Below are 18549 nucleotides of genomic sequence, written 5' to 3'. Positions count from 1 at the left end.
CTTAATTGATCGTGGAAAAATCTGCCTTTTTTTTTTGTAGACGTGAATCTACTTTACTGAACGTTGTCGCGAAGGAATGGAAATTGCAAGGCTGCAAATTACTCACATATGATCGTTGAGGCCATCGATGGATGACAATGACTGAATTAGCTCAGGATTTGATACAAGGGTGAGATCAAGAGTGTTAGTGCCGCGAGTCAGCATTCCGACAGTTTGAGCTAGGTTTAAAGAGAGAACAAGGTCCAAAAAATATCTGTAATGACGCGAAGATGCGGTGAGGTTGACGTAATGCATGTCTGGAAAGTTCAAATCTCCGCAAACAGTGAGGTTAGCGCAGTCAAACCAGTTTGGTATATGAACTAGAATGCTACTTATGTCGTAAATGAAGGAGTGATCAGAATCAGGCGGTCGATAGCAGCCTATAATAATAGTGGTGCGATGAGCAAATGAAATGTTCACAAAAAGGATTTCGCTTTTAGTCATTATTGCAACAGGAGAAGAAACCAGGGTACCCTTACGAAGAACCATCACGCCGAAGACGCTGCTGTGTGAGCCACCTAATGTACGATTTATGAGGCATGCTGTAGTGGAATACGCCGGATTGCTTTAACACCTGGGGTTCCTTCACATATTACCACGTAGTCGTGACGTTGACGAAGGCAACAGTCGGCGTGTCCAAGATGAAACTTGATTTGGCCGAACTTATGGCCGGGAAATGTACAGTCAAACTGCAAGCAAGCAATGCACGCTGTACACTGATAGCAGCGAACTGAGCGTCGACCGTCGATAATCTGAACCGCGGCAAGGCGCGTCCGCATTTATACACGCGGCATCGAACATTCGAACCTTATCGCTGGTGGCCGCGTTAGTTCGAGAACAAATTCAGCTGTTCGCGTTTCAGCTGTTCGCTCAAGCCTAACAGGCGATCCTAAAATAATCTCGAATGGTCCCAGACATTCTGGCGCGGATCGCGCAAGGCAGAAGCTACACGTGCAATGGGCCAATAACATAAAACATACAAAGAAAGGAGCGTGTGTGGCAATATGTATACGCGGGTGTTCTTACACTTCACTGCCATCGAAATGCAGTCGCCGAGAGTGGGAATCGAACCCGCCTCGTCGAGCTTAGCAACGCCTTGCCTGCTAAGCTGTCGTGGCGGGTAAATGTAGAGCGGACGAAAAAAAAAAAAACATTTGTGCAAGTGGCCCTTTAGTGCGCTGGTGCACCCACGAGGCACCACTTACCAAGAATGTTGGTGCCCCTTTTCGGGTAGCCGCCCATTGTGAACGTGTGCGAGTGGTCGGCTGTCACAACCAGCAGAGATTCGTCCGCGTTGAGCTTGTCGCGCGTCTCCTGAACGGCCTGGTCGAACTCCAGGGCTTCTTCAAGGGCTGAACCACCCTGGCTTTTGTGGTGCGCCATGTCGATGCGTGCTCCTGTTTCGTGAATACAGGAAGTAAGAAAGTTGTTCAATACCAGCCCGTTACTTTGCATATCGCAATTGACCCCATCTTGCTGCGTTTTAAGCGCGAAAGCGGCCACCTGTGTTGGTTTGCTTTAAATACATTGAAATATTGAACTTAACACACAGTTCGTGTAGGTGTTTTGTTCATATTACTCATCCTATACGACGGCAAAACAAGCACCGATTACCAAACTGTGCCGGTGCAATTGATGAACAGGAGATTATATCGCATTATTCGCTTTATCAATGAATACATAACGGAGTTGTGGAGAGACCGGTGTACAAGTAGCTTGGGTTAGGAGTAAAATGGATATGTACATTGCCATTCTTCGGGCAAGGTTCTCTTTCAAGCAAGAAGTATTAATGCCTTAGACAACATAGCGCACCGCGTAGGTAGCGAAATAGTTTAACTCAGTTTTATCTGTGCCATCCCTCTTAACGCTGTATGCTAAGTGTCCCAATATGATACATTGTCACTCTACTTATTGCACCAACGAATATCTTCTCGTAATCTCAGTATTAAGAGGGAGACATTCCCGCAGCATCTAAACTGACGCGCAGCGGAGAGGCGTCTTCTGCAATCGCTTACCTTCTACGAGCAGCACGAATCCCTTGGGTGCCTTGCTGAGGATCTTCACAGCGACGCTCGTCATCTCTGGCAGGGTGGGCTTCGTGCTGTTTGGGCTGTTGCGTTCGATCACGTAAGGCACGTGGTCGCTATCGAAGATCCCTGCCAGGGGGAACACAGTACATGTGCTTAAGCTTTTTGTCGCACAATCCCCACTGAGATACGACCACTTGAAGAACCATCGCATAAAAAATACACGCTGATACAGCGCACATGTTCTACTGTATGAAGCCAAGCTTTGCACTCTTTGCCTGCATAACTTTGTCAATGTTCACATTCTTGTCAAAACATGCTTGCACTGCCATCGATGGGGTGACGAAAATAGACAAAAAACATGGCTAATCCCTCTGTCATAGAAGTCGGTATAACACGAAAGTGAAACGTGTCTTCACAGATGTATCTGGGCATTTGTGGTGCATTGTTTCGCCACAAGGGCGAAGGAATGAATGCTGCAGCAACAAATTGTAATGTCACGCGAAGAAGGGCAAGCAGCTCGAAATTTTCAAGGCGCTGCTCAAGCAGAAAGGACGCACGGAAGGAACATACACAGGATGAGCGCGAACTGTCACAGCTCGACAGTTAAAGCGCGCTGCTCAAACACAAAGGAGGGCGCACGAAATCAACGCACTAGTATACACAGGATGAGCGCGAACTGTCACAGTTGTAACTTATTTGTGAGAATAAAACGACTCTCCAGCGACGTTTCGTCTTTAGTTTTTTTTTTTTTTTTTAATGCGAAGCATTTCTTAGCGAACTTCTGCGAGTTTGAGCGTATCTATCTATCTATCTATCTAGCCGCCTACGACTTTGTGCTTTCCTGGCCGTTTCGTTAATCGGATGTATACCAAAATTGGTATGGAATAACATTACCGTATTACGAACATAAATAACAGGTCATAACATGAAAATCGTGACATGGATGTCATGAACAGCATGATTTACATTCCACGGCCTTGGGGCTCTTGCGGCCATTCCGTTAATTTCATACATACCAAAACTAGTATTACGTGGCAAGAGTTCATGGCGAACATAATGACAGGTCCTAACGTGCAAATCATGACACGCATGTCATGTGCGGCATAATTTACATGACATGGTCTCGGGGCGCTCGCGGCCGTTTAAATGAATGGATATATACGAAAACTGGTATGATGAGACATTTCGACATGACGAACATAACTGACACGTGGTAACATGAAAATCATGACACGCATGTCATGCACGTCATGATTTACATGGCACGCTCATGACGCACTTGCGGCCGTTTCGCTAGGTTGATATACGCCAAAATTGGTATTGCGCGATGTGACTGTATGAAGAACATGAATAACAGGTGGTAACATGAAAAGCATGACATGCATGTCATGTATGTCATGATTTACATGCCATGCTCATGGTGCATCCGCGGCCGTTTCGCGGGCTTGATATACACAAAAATTGGTATTGCATGTCGGGACTGTATGACGAACGTAAATTAGAGGTGGTAACATGAAAATCATGACATGCCTGTCATGTACGACATGATTTACATGGCACGCTCATGGTGCGGTCGCGGCCGTTTCGCTCGATTGATATGCACCAAAATTGGTATTGCGCGATGTGACTGTATCAAGAACATGAATAACAGATGGTGCATGAAAACCACGACAAGCATGTCATGATTTACATGCCACGCTTATGGTTCATTCGCGGACGTTTCACTAGCTTGATATACGTCAAAATTGGTATGGTGCGACGCGCCTGTATGACGAACGTAAATGAAAGGTGGTAACATGAAAATCGTGACAGGCAAGTCATGTGCGACATGATTTACATGCCACGCTCATGATGCGCTCGCGGCCGTTTCGCTCACTTGATATACACCAAAATTGGTATTGCGCAACGTGACTGTATGACAAACATATATGCCAGGTGATAACTTGAAAATTATAATACGCATATCATTTACGGCATGATTTACATGCCACGTTCATTGTCCGATCGCGGCCGTTTCGCTAGCTTGATATACACAAAAATTGGCATTGCGTGACGCGAATGTATGACGCACATAAATTACAGGTGGTGGCATGAAAACCATGACATGCATGTCATGTATGCCCTGATTAACATGCCACGCTCATGGTGGACTCGCGGCCATTTGGCATGACATGCCATGGCATGACAGGAGTGCGTGATGAACATAAATAACCGGTCATGCAGTGTATATACCAGAATATACGTTTCATTGGCATTATATATACCACATGGTAAACACGCGATATATTGTGAACTAGATGCCATGGCATGAATGATTTCATTTGGCTCAAAAATAAACAATGCGATGTATGCAGCTCTTTGCTGGCTGCTTCGCATTACATCGATTCCCACAGCGCGTGGGATCTGCCGGATTTTTTTTTTTTTTTATAGAAACTGACCCTGCGTTTCAAGACCCGTTCGGTCTCTTCTTTAGGGGGTGACTGGCCGGCTCCGGAGCTAGCGCTTTCTTTTAGTGGTTGCCTCCCTCTCCGCCGTCTTTCTCCCTGCCGCTCTCGTTAATCCTTCTCCATTGGTTCCGGAGACCGTGTACATACACGCTCGGCAGTGTCCCTGTTGACCGGTTAGTGTCGTTTGAACATACCAAGATTCCAGGGATTGTCTTTTGGTGCGGCCACCTTCCGTTTCGATGACCCGGGCCGCGTCGAAGTTGATGCGATGGTGCAGCTTCTCGTGTGTTCTGCGAGAGCGTTTCGCGCTGCATTGAAGCTACGTAGTGCGTCGTATCGGTGTTGCCGTATCCTTTCCGGAAGTATTTTGTCTCGCCGATGTAAGTGACGCGGCAAGCAGTGCAGGTAACTTCGTAAACTAGCTCACGGAATCTTTTTTTTTGGCCGCCGGTCTTTTCGCCGCGGAAAGAGCCGCCCAAGTGTTGCCGCGGGTTTGTGTGCCACCCGTATACCCTTCTTCCCCAACACTCGCTGATTCCCTTTAAGGTAAGGGACCGCGATGCGGTAGGTTTGTTTTGGGGGAGGCTTCATTGTTGGCGCCACTCTTTGCAGAAACGGGCACGAGGGGGGAATTCCTCCGGTCGTCACGTCGTTGGCATACTCGGCGGTTGGAGCTCCTCGTGTACCCATTGTTCAAGAGGTCGGTAGTGACCGCTTTTTCTTCTTTTGTTCGTTTTTCTTTGGAGCTGCAGATAGTCCTTGCGCGGGTCAAGAGCGCCGCGACAACCGATTCTTTGTGGGAGGTGGGGTCGTTGGAGTTGAACTGCAGATATCGGCCTGTGTGCGTTGATTTTCCGTAAACCGAAAAGCTCAAACGTCCTTCCACGAGTATCACGGTCGAGTATCACGGTCTAGTATCGCGAATCGAGTATCACAGATGAGTTACCTTTGTCAGCTGGCAGGATGGTTATTGTTGAGTCTTTTCGAAGTTCTTGAATTTCACCGAGCCAGACAGATGCTGTCGATTATGTTTACCTTTAGTGTGTGATCAGCGCGCTCTTTTCGCAAAAGCTGCCGCTGCAGTGAGCGAAGGGACCTTCGTGCTCTCTGTAACTTCAACGCAAGCATTCTGTGAGAGCATAAGATGTACACACCACCCCCATCATGAGATAAGCGCGCGCGCATGAACGACCACGCCCTGTAGAAGCGCGCGCTCATCGCAACGCACGGGGCGACGACTTTTAAAGCGTGCCCTGCGAGCCCTTCGCGCCATCTCGCTAGTGATAACGAAAACATGCTGAAGTGCCACCGATCTCGGAGTACGGCCAAAGGTAAATGGTATATATAAATAGCTCGCCGTTAGTATGCTGAAGAACGTGCAGTCTGTGGCCGTGTCGCTTCGCGCTGCGGAGTAAGGGGTCGTAAGTTCGACTCCCGCTGGCGGAACTTTCTCTTCTAGTTCTTTTTTGGCATCTGTTAGTGTACACTTTACAACGTCATATCCGTGACGGAAATACGTCAGTGGAGCCGTGGTGGACCCCGGCATAAAACACTTTCGTGTTAAAAAAAAAATAAGATGTCTTACGGAACATAAAATGATGGCTACGTAGCGCAAATTGAAAACTAAGAGTAGGCAGCTTCATATTATATATGGCCCCCAAAACAGTATGAAAAAGGTAGCCCAGCAACAACTGAATAGAACAAACATCGGGGGACGATGTCATGTTTACGACTATATGAAGGCTTTTGCAGGCTATGCAATATCGGTTTATGCGAATTCCTGCAACAAAATTATTATAGAATTACGAGAACACAATTGTGATGACAAGCCCGCATTCTCACACTTCCAATTGGCACACATGTTATTCTTGTATGTATACTCCCACGTAACTTTAGACAAGAATTTGAAAATGAAAGGCGTGTCAGAAGCGAATTGAAATAAAGGTATACCATTCGCACTATCGTATAGATATTCAGGCTACTTTTGCTTTCTCCTTAACTTATTCGGTAAAGAACCACAGCATGCTCTACTAGCGCAGGGTAGTAGAGCACCTTAAGAAACCATCGATAGCACTGTTCCGTGTATGATACGTCTCATGTAATCCTTATTCCCACTTTGCAAAGAAAGCCTGCAAAATATGAAAGAAACAGTCAGTCCTGCGCGGAACACGTAAAACAGAGTCACAGCGAAAGCTGGAAGAGCGGCCTTTCTAGAGCCCGTTGTACTCTCAAGTACACTTGCGAGGTATCCACTATGTCATTATTCTTTATTTCTTTATTTATCTATTTATTTATTTATTTTAGGCATGTGCGAATATTCGAGTTTTGAATTCTAATCGAATAGTTGTTAATCGAATAATTCGATTCGACTTTCGAATAGCTACTATTCGAAGTTTCGATTAATTCGACCAGACGAATATCTAAAACGCGACAAATGGCAATGGTGCAACTTGGTTAGGGTACGGTGGCTAAACCTCACGCTAACGTCGCCGTTTGTTAAACTTTCACCGACATCCTGCTTCAAAAGCGAGCGCATGTTGACCTTTACATTTCGTGTAAATATACTATTCGATATTCTATTCGGTATTCGATATTTTTGGCCCCTATCCGGCACTATTCGATTCGAATTCGATTCGAGATGAAATTTTACTATTCGCACACCCCTACTTTATTTACTTATTTATTTATTTATTTTATTTATTTATTTATTTATCTATTTATTTACATTACCCTGGGGCGCATAAATGCGTTACAGAGCGGGTGGGTAACATAACAAAGAAATTCAGTAAAAATAGAACACAAAAATACAACAAATTGATGAGAATGCCTGTTCAAAGAATACTCGGTTATTACGAGCTCAAGATATGATCGGTCAGTGCAGTCTTGAAAGATGACGCGTCCTCAATCGAGGCGATGGAGGCGGGAAGGCATCTTAACTGTTTGTTAAGCGAAGAAGCGAGGTGCCCGCTAACCATCTGTACGACATTATGTGCACTTTGTTGATGCTGTGGCTGATGAGGATGAATTATGGCTGAGCACTTTCAAGTCGGTGGGCAGCTTTGAACCACACACTGGTTGCGCAATTCGCATTGCGTGACGCCTGCTTGTTGCTCTACTCTTCTACCACGCTATATTAGTACATATGTTGACGGGATTGCTTGCCCGACATAACGCCTGTATAGGGTCTTCTTGCGAAAGATTTTCAAGCAACTGCGTGGCTCTGGGGTAGAATACTCGACTGCCACGCAGAAGGCCTGGGTTAAAATCCTAATCGATACTTGATACGTTTTTCTTTTTTGCTCATGTTGCGCTAGAGCAGTTATGGACAACGGCGGCGGACAACTACGACGCCAAAAACGGCTGCTGTTGCGCTGTCATAACAGCTTTCGCTTTGAAAATTGACGCGCCGGAGGGCTTGCGCACTGCTACCGCACTGCTCTGAAGCGTGCAATCGATGAAACAGGTCGCCTGCTGCATTCTATCGGCGCTTTATAGCCTCGACAGCGCTGGGCCACCAGCATGTTTTTGCGCCGTCCTCCGACACAAGCAGGAGGCCCTAGTGCTAGCCAATGTCAAAACACTCTGCCGCGCTTACCCGAGGGCACAGTCACCCTGCAGGCGAGCTTGTTCGCCGACTGCGCGCGCGGAAGCAGCAGGTAGTTCTTTGCAAGCGCTCCTTCACGTGGTTAGTTTTTTTTTTTGTTATATTTTGCGATCTTTCTTTGCCACGCGAAAAGGTCTACGTGAAATGTGTCGTACAGAAAACAATTCAATGGATGGTCTCTCAAGGTAATCTACGACCCTCCGGTCATGCCATGGGTTTCTATTGAATAGTTAAAAAGTTAGGCAGTTGAACATAGTAAGTTAAGGGGAAACAAAAATAACCTGTGTAGGACAGTAAAAAATAGTTCAATTCGCTTCCGACACGCCTTTCATTTTCGAATCATTTGTTCAAGTTACGCGGGACAACACAAGTAAAATATTTATGAGGGTCTCTAACCGCATGACAGCGACATCTACTGCGTCTCCACTATTTGAACCCCCGTCTGCACTATTTCGACGTAATTTTCAATTTTTCTCAGTTACTTTCGGTCAATCTCAATTAGCTGTTAGTTACTCTCCATCACTTCGTACTCTATTTAGCAGTGCTTAAGTGAGTGTTAGCCGTATAGCATGATGTATCGTCTTTTTGTACTATTCGTGTTGACGCCAAAGACGCCGACGCTCACTTATTGCGTTTCATGAGGAATCTAATGATTTCGTCTCTACAGTTATATTCATCGAAGAAGCTGGGAATGCCAAAGCCTGCAGAAGCAAAAAAGGAAACTTCACGTATATAAAGGGTAACAACTAGTGATGCAGAACTATCGGTAAATTGACTATCGATAGTATCGATAGTTTTTTTGAAACTATCGATAGTGTAAACAAACTATCGATAGTACTACTATCGACAAACTATCGATAGTCCAGTCGGTAGTACCATCAGTAATATTGCTAGCGATATTACTGGCGCGCGTGTTTATTGCTTTGTTTTGATGTATTCGGGTTGCACCAACAAAGACTGTTCGGAGCGTTTGACGCAGACCACGGCGCAATGTTTGAAAAGCTTCGCGATTGTTTGAGATCATTTTGTTAAGATTACGCGCTGGACGCGAATAGTCAAGTTTATTCGAGAGCTTACGCGAGCACAAGCGATAACGATGGAAGGTTCGATGACTGATGTATAGAAGACGAAGTGTTCCACCGATCATCAGATTACCCGACGGCCGGCGACTGTTCTCGCTGCTATCAGTGTGCAGCGTGTATCGCTTGTATGTTGAGTTTTGATTTTCTGGGCAAAAGTTCGCCCAAATAAGGAGCTTCGTATTTCCCTGTCTTTCTGCCGCATTCTTCACCCTCACAACCACGTGACAAACTATCCATAGTGGTGCGAATAATGGTGCTGTTGCTGGCTGGCCATATTGGCAAAATATTTGCGATAGCCTACTACCAGCTTCGCTTAATTTGTGAGCAATTTTCCGCGAGAGAAATAAATTATATCCGCAATGAAAATGGCGGAATATGTCCATTAATAAATTCATATTCAAAAGCAACCAGTCACACCTTACGATTAACAAACTTAGTTCTTGATAATTTTTTTTATTTTGGAATCATAAAATGCAATATAAATTTGAAGCTGCGCAGTTCCACCACATGTAACGGCTTGCTTTCCTCTACAGCTGAACAGCTTGACTTTATGATCATGTGTCAGCGAAGCACTCTGGTAAAGAACACAAGCATGTCAACTTTCCTGCCCTTCAGCCTGCTCCTCCGGCTCCACTGTGTACCACGCGCGCGGGGAACCAAGTTTATGCTGCAATGAGTTCGCGCTGTTGATTTTATACTATCGATAGCACTTACTATCAATAGCGCTATCGATAGTATTTTTTACCATCGATAGTTCGATAGTGACTACGCTATCGATAGTATCGATAGTACCATCGATAGTTCTGCATCACTAGTAACAACTGCTCCAGAAGCATGCGAAGTGCACAAGGGCTTATCTGACAAATATTGACTAACTGGATACGCATGACAAGATGGCGTCACTCAGGTGCGCGGAGCACCTGAGTGCACTACGGTGTCGCGTTTGAGCACGCTTACGTGCAGCTTTACGTAGCTGTAACTATTACATCGATATTATAGATATGTAGGAGGCAACGTTGTGCATGTTCTCAGCTCTCACCAAGAAGGAAGTCGGTCTTTTCAGGCATGACCGAGAGCAGCTGCTGGCGATTCCACACGTAGCTGGCATTGCCTTTCTTTGATCTGTCGTCCTGCCAATCCTTGATCAGGTCCTTGCCGTCCTTACGCGCGCCATCCTTGCCTTCCTCGTCCTTTGCAGCGCGGAACATCTTCCTTCCTCCGCCGAGGATCACCTGGTATTGAAAATGCCTAACTTAACATGTTGCAGGAACTCCTAACGAAACGATGTTTGCGCATTTCTGGAGTTTCACAGAAAAAAAGAAGGGCTAGAGCAGCGCGACACAAAAAAGAGATGGCTATAAAGACACACAAAAGCGAAGCGCAGGAAGTCCAGTGCTTGCGTTTTCTGTTGGTAATTATAGCCGGATCGTATAGTTCGCGCTATTTTAGCCTTTTAATAAGCTCGAACTACCACCGACTTGTACACTTCGGGAACAGTTTCCGAAAAGGACTAACGTGGTCGCACTATTTCACTGCAGCGCGAGCAGATATTTCATTGTACGGCGCGGAGTAAAACGAAGACGATCCTATTGCTCTGCTGCCCCAAGCATATCACACATGATCCGAGCAGTAGCTCTATTTATAGGACTCAAAACGAAAGCTTTCAGTTTTCACAACATTAGGCCCATGACCAAGAAAGGTCCATTAGAAAGCAATGAAAGTCCTACAAGGCTTCCGAAGGCACTACCATTTATGTTGAGTACTGACCGCGCTACATCGCGTGTGTGCGTATGTTTGTACATGTGAAACATATGCAGGCCCTCTAAAGAAGATATTAGACCTCATCGAACGAAAGGCGTGATCTTTTATTGCAAAAGCGATTGCATGGGTTCTACAGGCGCATTCTTCCCGTCAGCACAGACGTCAGCGTTCGGCGTGGCCGCGCGGTTGCCTATAAAGTCCAAGCTGCGACAGCATCACTCCTCGCGTCGTATGTTTTATGTACGAGTGAAAGCGTGCGAGACCAGCCGACAAACGCGGCTCAAGCGAAGAGGAAACACGCCGGCCATCTTGTTCGCGCGACAGGCTCGACGCGGGAAGACTGGAGCTGCGTGGCCCCGCAGGAACTGCGTTCTTTGACCGGCCGCGCGCGGTCGCAAGCGTGCTATTCGCCAAGAGATCGGGCCATAGGTGGCAGCACCGTCTCCGCGTTTGTGTGGATAGGCGGCCGGCGGCGCATATACAAATGCACGCAGCGGCGCTTTGCCGTAGGCGGCTTGAGTCGAATGTCGGCGAATAAAGCGCGTTGACTGCAGCCTAATGCAGAGCCGTCGATGGGGAGAGTCTGGCGAATGGGCGGGGCAGTGACGTCGCGGCGCGGCGATGACGCTGTTCACGTCACCGCCACGCCTCCGCTCCGGCGGCGTCCGCCATATATAGTCTTCCCGCGCGAAGTGCGCACGGGTGAGGCTATGTACGCGCTGTTCATTCGTGAAATCTAGCGCTCCTAAACAAATTACGAAAGCGAAATTGTGCAAGAACATTGTTATATAAATTTAGTGAAGAATATGGAGTGACTTAGACGTATCCAAATCATCGTGAAACTGAGTTGTGGACGCCGATTCGAGTCCACGACGGTCTACGATACGCGCTGTGCTTTTAGAGCGCAGCTCTTAGGCGACTGTTTCTGCGTTGTTCGGCATCGCCATTGGCGTAGTCGGCGTAACCGATAGAGCGAACGAGGACTAAAGACAGCGAGCGTGGATTCTATCGATATCACGAGCCACTGGCCTCTAACATCGCTTTCTTCCTCCGTCATGCGTGCTCGCACTTCGGTCGGAGCTCGTGCGCATGCAGGGCTGGTGGGTGCGCTGCTACTGTGTCGCTTGTCGTGACGGGGATGTCGATGACGCCCGCAATGCAGAGTGGCGTGCGTAGCACGCGAGCACTGGCAGTTTCTGTGGCAATATGTAACGAATGTTCCAATGCGGGTAGCCAGAAATTCAAACGCAGTTCGCGTTGCCTCAACACAAAGCTGCGCTCAGAATTCGCATGAGGAAGTATCGTGATCATCGGTGACTTTAAGAGCTATGAAGACCTGTGGGTTTGCGTCTATCTTGGTTTTCTTAAATGCGAGGCATTTCTTAGCGAACTTCTGCGACTTTGAGCGTATCTATCTGTCTATCTACCTATCTAGCCGCCTACGAATTAGTGCTCTCCTGGCCGTTTCGTTCATGGGGTGTATACCAAAATTGGTATGGCATAACGTGACTGTATGACAAACATAAATGACTGGTCATAACATGAAAATCATGATATGCATGTCATGTACAGCATGATTTGCATGCCACAGTCTTGGTGCTCTTGCGGCCGTTTCGTTACTTTGATATATACCAAAATTGGTATGACTTGACAAGAATGTATGGCGAACATAAATAACAGGAGTTATTATGAAAATCATGACACGCATGTCATGTACAGCTCGACTTACGTGCCACGCTCATGGTGCGCTGGCGGACGTTTCGCTAGCTTGATATACACCAAAATTGGTTTTGCGCGACATCAGTGTGTAACGAACATAAATAACGGAAGTTAATGTCACGGAAATCATGACACGCGTGTCATGTACAGCAAGACTTACGTGCCACGCTCATGGAGCGCTCGCGGCCGTTTCTCTTGCTTGATATACACCAAAATTGGTAGTGCGCGACATGACTATGTGACGAACAGAAATAACGGCAGTTAATGTGAATATCATGATGCGCGTGTCATGTACAGTATGACTAAGGTGCCACGCTCATGGTGCGATGGCGACAGTTCCGCCAGATTGATATACACCAAAACTGGTATTGCGTGATGTGACTCTGTGACGAGCATATATAACAGGTGTGGTTTTTGGAACATGTCACGTGACAAGTGTTACGTGAGAATCATTGCATACCACGCCGGAAAAGTCTGTGCACGTGCTCTTGCGCCAAAGCAGAAGATAAAGAAGAGGACGGATTGCGTGCCGGTTCATGATGATGACAATTTTTATTCGCCACTAACGGGGATTCTCCAAGCTTAAACAGCTCTGCTTTTAAAAGAAACAGAGATACCAGCGCATGTAATTGTATTAAGGAGACAAAAGCGCGAAAGCGGGCGTACATAAGCGGCTTGGGGATCTCGAGCCCTAAAATTCCCTCTTAGAGAATTTTAGTGCCGGGACCCCAAAGTGCCTTGCGTACGTAAGCCCCTTACGTTCCTTTGTATAGTCCATGGGTGCGGCTGAGAGTACAAGGGAACGTAAGAGGGTGAATAAGGAAGCGGCTTGGAGTCCCCGGCACTAAACTCTCTAATAAGAGAGAAAAATATCTGCGTGCTTCGCGGCAAATGTCGTGTAAAGACGATAGAAGAGGCGCTGTGTGAGATATGGACGCCATCTGGCAATACGTCGGGAAACATGAGTGCTGTGTTGCGTGCTGGTAGTCCCGGCGTAGCAGCAGGCGAAGACCGGCGGTGACCAACGGGATCGGCGGGGACGCCAGCCAGCCCGAAAACGCGGTTTGGCGCGAAGCGCTGAAGCAGAGAAACGTCCGCACTCAACGAGTACTCTCCACACGCTCTTTTATTTACACGTCGCCTGGGTAAAACAGGAACGCCAGAGCGGCGCCCACAACCGGCAGCCTGAAGGCCGCCCACAACACTGCTTTGTCATTTTTTAAATATTTTTGTTTCACCTTCTTGGCCTTCTCAAAACTAAAGTTTTTCAACACCAACCCATGGCATTCGTACAGTGCAACAGAACCGAAACCGAAACACAACAATGAGCTCGTGCGAAGGGCACGGAGGAAGGCAAATTTCAGCGCAGTCGCATTTTCAGCTTTGTTGAAACAGCGCTCACTAGACGACGACGAAGTAAAAGAAGGCACAGGACAGGCAGCGCCTGTGCTGTGCCTTCTTTTACTTCGTCGTCGTCTAGTGAGCGCTGTTTCAACAAAGGTGAACGCATACCAACTCGCGCAAGCTTCCATTCTTATGCACTTTCAGCGCAGCTTAAGAAACTAGGGTCCTTAAAATTACGTATGTATGCATTTTCTATTAAAGGAACACGCCGCCTAATACTTACCTAGTGATGTTGCACCTCAGATATGCATGATATTTACTTTTTGATCGACAACGTTCACAAGTATGAACAGCCGTACCAGTTCAAGACGGCTGGCCCTTGGGCAAGTGGTTCAACTTTGGCCGAGTGGCTGAATCGAGGGACGTGCCGACAAACAGAAAGACAGACAGAAAGACAGACAGACCAAAATTTCTGCGTTTAAGTTCCCCAAGAAAGACTATCGTCTTTAAAAACTCGCAGGGTCCCTTATGCATTCGCCTAAGACCACTCGAAGGCGAAAGCCGTCTTCCTTTTCTTCAGTCGATGTATTGTTCCTCACGCCACCCCCCCTCGAAAGCTTTGTGACCTAACATTGTTTTGCACTGCATCGCAGGCACTGCGATCTTTCTACACCACATCTGGTCATGTGCTGTCGCGTGAAGTCACGTTATTCGACGTCATGATGACGTCACAATCTTTGGTCGTATGGGCACGTCATTACGTGATGATTTTTGACATCCCTCGTGTTGACGCCGCCGACGCGGGACGCCGACGCCGCGGACGCTGGCGGTCAATTTTCGCGTTTGCTGAGGCGTCTAAGGTTTTCGTCAGTGCAGGACCTCCAGTAGGCGCGTGTTTAATGAAAACAATACCTCGTTCGGCTAGTCTGACAGCGGACATCTTTTTGGTTTACTTTACAAAATCATTTTTCTGCACATAAGGGCCTCTTGCTATAGTGGAAGAGCTTCCTGCACGAGCACAGATATCGTGCACTATACGTGAATGACTAAAAAGCGCAAGGCACATTCGCTTAGCAAAGAGGCGCGGATTAATTTACATGCGCGAATTAAACGTGAAACTGGTAGCCCATACACAAGCGGCAACACAGCGGTAAATGACAACATAGGCTGACAGCCGCAGAAACGCAGACCACATAACGTACAACACATGCCGGTAACCGCCGTAGCTGACGCGCGGCGGCAGTAACCTGCGATATCGAAATATATCTTCCCCGCACAACATCACGGTAACATCCCAAGGTCGTTCTCAGAACGCGCAATAAATTACGTAAACGCAACAGATCACGCTTGACACTTATAGCGTGATCGCTGTAAAATTTCAATCTGCCCAAGCGTTGGAAACGCGAACCACAAAACTCCTTCTTTCAGCGTGATAAAATTATTTTTAAAGTTCGTGTGCCTTAAAGGGCCTTTTTGCACAACGAGTAATAAGTTTGTGTTAATGGTACACTGCTTACAACGCCAGCAATATTCAAGCGAAATACTCAAGTACGTGCCTCGCATAACACGGAGCAGTCCAAGGGCATAGCCGGGGGGGGGGGGGGAGGTGGTTGAACCCCCCCCTGCAAATTTTTTTTAATTTTACATGTGGATATATACACGCACACATACAAACGCACGCACGAACATACAAAAAGGATGGTTGAACACCCCTCCCCCCCAAAAAAAAAAAAATTTCTGGCTACTCCTCTGGAGCAGTCGGTCGGGGTCCATTTGCTACCTCTGATGTTTCTAATCCAAAAGCGTCATCGCTTCTTTTCCCTCAGAAGCCTAAAAAGGCGGAAACCCTGCGCGCTGCTGTTTGAACAGCCAACCGCGCAACAGTAGCCCATCGCACGCAACAAATTCACGCTTGAATGCGAGGAGCAGTCGCCATGAGTACGCGCGGCTTCGCACAAGAGCTTCGTAACCTACGCGCGCTCCTCAGCGATCGTGTAAGTGCGGCGCGGCGGCGTCTCTCTGTCGCGGCAGCGCCGGACTCCGCGCCGCGCTGTCGCCATGTCGCCACTGCCGCCCGCCGCCGCCGGTGAGGAGAGAGGGTTTACGTCACGAGAAGAGGGCGGCGCTGGGGCGGAGCTCGGAGAGCGGCGAGATGAAACAATCGCCAAACTCTCCCGAAGGGTATATATGGCTCTGGCCTAATGGTGATGTATACGCCCTCCATTGCCATATTAATGCACGAAACCGGACTAACGTTCCTATTACGTGTGAGAGAAGCGCGATGTGCCAATCAATGGGGCACTGGCCTTCGGTCACATTCGTGTTTTGCACTGTGCTCGATGTTCCCTCTTGCTTTATTTGCACATGTTTAAATTGTGTTTTGCCTATATCACATTATAAATAGGGTTGCGCGACTGAGTCAATGAGGTATTTACTTGCTTTAGCGGCTAAACAGATGGCCTGTATTCCTGAGTAACTAGTTGAAGTACAACTGTGCATTCAGCTTTTCTGTTTGCATGAATACGCGCACTCATAGGCGTGCGCAGGGTTCCCCTTCAGGAGGGGCGGGGGGGGGGGGTGGATGTTCATCGCGGCGCCCCCCTCCCCGCCCTATTAAGTCAATCTATGGGGAAGACATTGCGTCCCCCTCTACTTAGGTGACTGGGGGTGGGGGGGGGGGGCTCCCCCTGCCCTCCCTCTGCGCACGACTGTGCGCATACTTCTATAGAAATGCGTGGCTTCAGACTCTTATACCGCTGACCGGCCTCTGCAGACGCTAGTTGATGCTTTGCGGTATTACACGAATTTTGAAACCGCGAACACCTCACGACATGGTGTCACTGAAATTATGCATTCACACCTCGATATTTAGTATTTCTTTTTTAAATGCGAATGCATTTCTTAGTCGGGCTATGTCAGGCGTCGGTCGGTGTCCGCGCGCCTCTTCGCTCTCACCCCCTCTCCCATAGCAACAGCTGCGGGCGGGCGCGCTTATCCTCGCCCCTAGCAACCGGAGCAGGTGGTGCGGGCGGAGTAGCGGAGAGTGAGTGGAGGGGAGGAGTGCAATCTGGCATGTGAGTGCGCTCGCATTGCGGGAGCTCGGCGGAGCTCCTGCGTGTGTGGAGAGAGTGTAGGAGAGGGTAGGTGCAGTGCTTTGCCGCTCCTTCTCTCGCCGTTCGCTCTCTCTCCTCCCTGCGCCACCGCCTCAATGCAGTGAGTTTGAAACGCGTTTGTAGCGTTTGTGCTGCCTTGGCACAGCCTGAAAACAGTGCGTTCTAAGCGCGTTCGTGCTGCATTGAAGGCGGTCGCAACATCCCTGAGGTCATTACGAACGCACGTAGGAAGCGTTCGTTGAAAGAGGCGCCCAAAAGGGAGACACTTGAGCACGTCGAAGTGTCCAGCTTTACGCCATTAAAATTACTACGCCGTGTACTCTCGGCGCAAGAAATGCATTCGCATTTCCTCACGATTTCCTTCGGGGAGGTGGGAGCATTTTTTTGTTTAGGACGACGCCAAATGCACTGAATGATGTGCTTGAACGACAAAGTGGTACCCACATTGAAATGATTTTGGCAAATGCGCAGTACGATGGTTAGACCATTGTCCCTCAATACTTTTTACTTGTCACGAAACTTCCCCGTCACTCTATGGGAGAGCTTTGTGTGTCGCCAACTTTGACCGCTGGGCGGCGCTACCAGTGTAAGGGGGGGGGGGGCACCCGCGGCACTTTTCGAAGCAGTCAGCGAGGCGACGGTGTGGTTTGTTTGTTTTTGTGCGTCATGCTGTATCGCATGTGTGAGGTGCTTTCTGTGCGTCTTATCGTATTGAAACGTGATGAATAGTTAGCGGCAGCGTGACGAACGATGCTGAAGACGTCCTGCGTGCCGCACGGTCGCTCCGGCGAACAAGGCGCTCATCGAGGCCAGCGCGGCGACGGCGTGCTCTGTTCGCTTTGTTTGCGTCGTTTTAACGCGTGTGTGCGGTGCTGTGTGTGCCTGTGACCATGTGACGTGCACCGATTTGTCCGGTGTGGGATGCAATACCTCTGATGAGCGAGCGAACGAGCACACGGAGAAAGAGAAAGAAAGACACAGAGAAACAGAAATTCTTGGTGAAAAAAAAAAAAAAAAACTTCCGTCCCCACGATTCGAAACCACGTCCCCGCAATCCGAAGGTGAGCGCCGTAACCACTCGGCTGTCCAGGTACATAGCAGGGCATAGCATAGCCTTGTACAGTATATTACAGCAAGGGGTAGCAAAGAGACAGGTGAGAGGGCAAAAGCCTAAACGTTTTTCATAAATGTGGTTCCGGTTTAAAGTTCACTCGTGAAGTATCACAAAATAAAGAATTACAGTTCTAGAGGTCAATCTTAAACTAACCGAAAATCGTGTTTGTTTGATTTAGAGTCCAAGGTCCGAAATATCAGTTCTAAACTTTGGATCCGCTCATTCAAAAGTCGTGAAAAATGGCATAGCATTTTCATTACTGTTTTCGTCCCTGTTCAAATCTTGTTTTCACAAAA

The 18549-nt window shown here is 47.8% G+C and overlaps 1 protein-coding gene across 1 annotated transcript in view; it reads right to left on the bottom strand.

The window, feature by feature from the left end:
• LOC119386577 (alkaline phosphatase) overlaps positions 1 to 18549 on the bottom strand; it is a 78954-nt gene that overhangs the window by 13815 nt on the left and 46590 nt on the right. Inside the window, exons 4-6 of the mRNA XM_037653865.2 lie at positions 10242 to 10434; positions 2055 to 2195; positions 1245 to 1436 (exon numbers count right to left, since the gene is read on the bottom strand). Coding sequence (XP_037509793.1) covers positions 1245 to 1436; positions 2055 to 2195; positions 10242 to 10434 — 526 coding nt within the window. The remainder of the gene's footprint in view (positions 1 to 1244; positions 1437 to 2054; positions 2196 to 10241; positions 10435 to 18549) is intronic.

This window comes from Rhipicephalus sanguineus, chromosome 3 (genome assembly GCF_013339695.2).
Source record: "Rhipicephalus sanguineus isolate Rsan-2018 chromosome 3, BIME_Rsan_1.4, whole genome shotgun sequence".
In the NCBI taxonomy this organism is placed as follows: domain Eukaryota; kingdom Metazoa; phylum Arthropoda; class Arachnida; order Ixodida; family Ixodidae; genus Rhipicephalus; species Rhipicephalus sanguineus.
This window is presented reverse-complemented; position numbering and strand designations above follow the sequence as displayed.